Below are 760 nucleotides of genomic sequence, written 5' to 3'. Positions count from 1 at the left end.
TATATAGAAAATAGATCAGCTTATTAAAGCCAGCAACTAAAAGATAGAAGGTAGCTGTGTATAAAGAAGGATAAAACCTTGAGCAGGCAAAAACATTTCGCCAAGAACTCAAAATCCAAAATCCAAATTCCTATGGACTTTTGATTATTTTGTACATGTAGTAGCTCACTGGTCAAGGAGTGGGGAGACAATAATAGAAAAGAACATGAAAACAACATGGGTGAGGAAATGCTCTGAACCCAAGTAGAGGGCACATAGAGAAAGCAAAAACAGGAGTAGAAAGTATGTGGGGACATCCAGAAAGCAGAAAGTAGTTATGTTCCCTATTTAAGACCAAGGCCCAAAGCACCATCTTCAGAGAACCTGGAGACCAAGGCTCAGGGTCGCCCACCTCACTCAGCCCAACAGCATCTTCAACATTCACAATGACCTTGCCCTTCTCTGTCCTGGTGGCCCTGGTGGTACTCAGCGGCTCGTCCATCTGCTCTCTGGGCTGTGATCTGCCTCAGTCCCACAGCCTGGGCAACAGGAGGGCCTTGATTCCCCTGGTTCATATGAGGAGAATCTCTCCTTTCTCCTGCCTCAAGGACAGGAGTGACTTCAGATTCCCCCAGGAGGAGTTGCGTGGCAAGCAGCTCCAGAAGGCTCAAGCCATCTCTGTCCTTCATGAGATGACCCAGCAGACCTTCAACCTCTTCAGCACAAATGACTCATCTGAGGCTTGGAACAAGACCCTCCTGGACCAGTTCTGCACTGGCCT

The 760-nt window shown here is 47.6% G+C and overlaps 1 protein-coding gene across 1 annotated transcript in view; it reads left to right on the top strand.

Moving 5' to 3' along the window:
* The first annotated feature begins 425 nt into the window (after nucleotides 1-425).
* LOC100945309 (interferon alpha-5-like) overlaps nucleotides 426-760 on the top strand; it is a 10,041-nt gene continuing 9,706 nt past the window's right edge. The window contains exon 1 of the mRNA XM_023508480.1: nucleotides 426-719. Coding sequence (XP_023364248.1) covers nucleotides 426-719 — 294 coding nt within the window. The remainder of the gene's footprint in view (nucleotides 720-760) is intronic.

This window comes from Otolemur garnettii, unplaced genomic scaffold (genome assembly GCF_000181295.1).
Source record: "Otolemur garnettii isolate 467f Iridium unplaced genomic scaffold, OtoGar3 scaffold00006, whole genome shotgun sequence".
Classification (NCBI taxonomy): Eukaryota; Metazoa; Chordata; class Mammalia; order Primates; family Galagidae; genus Otolemur; species Otolemur garnettii.
The sequence above is the reverse complement of the archived record's forward strand: the minus strand, read 5'-3'. Positions and strand labels throughout refer to the sequence as shown.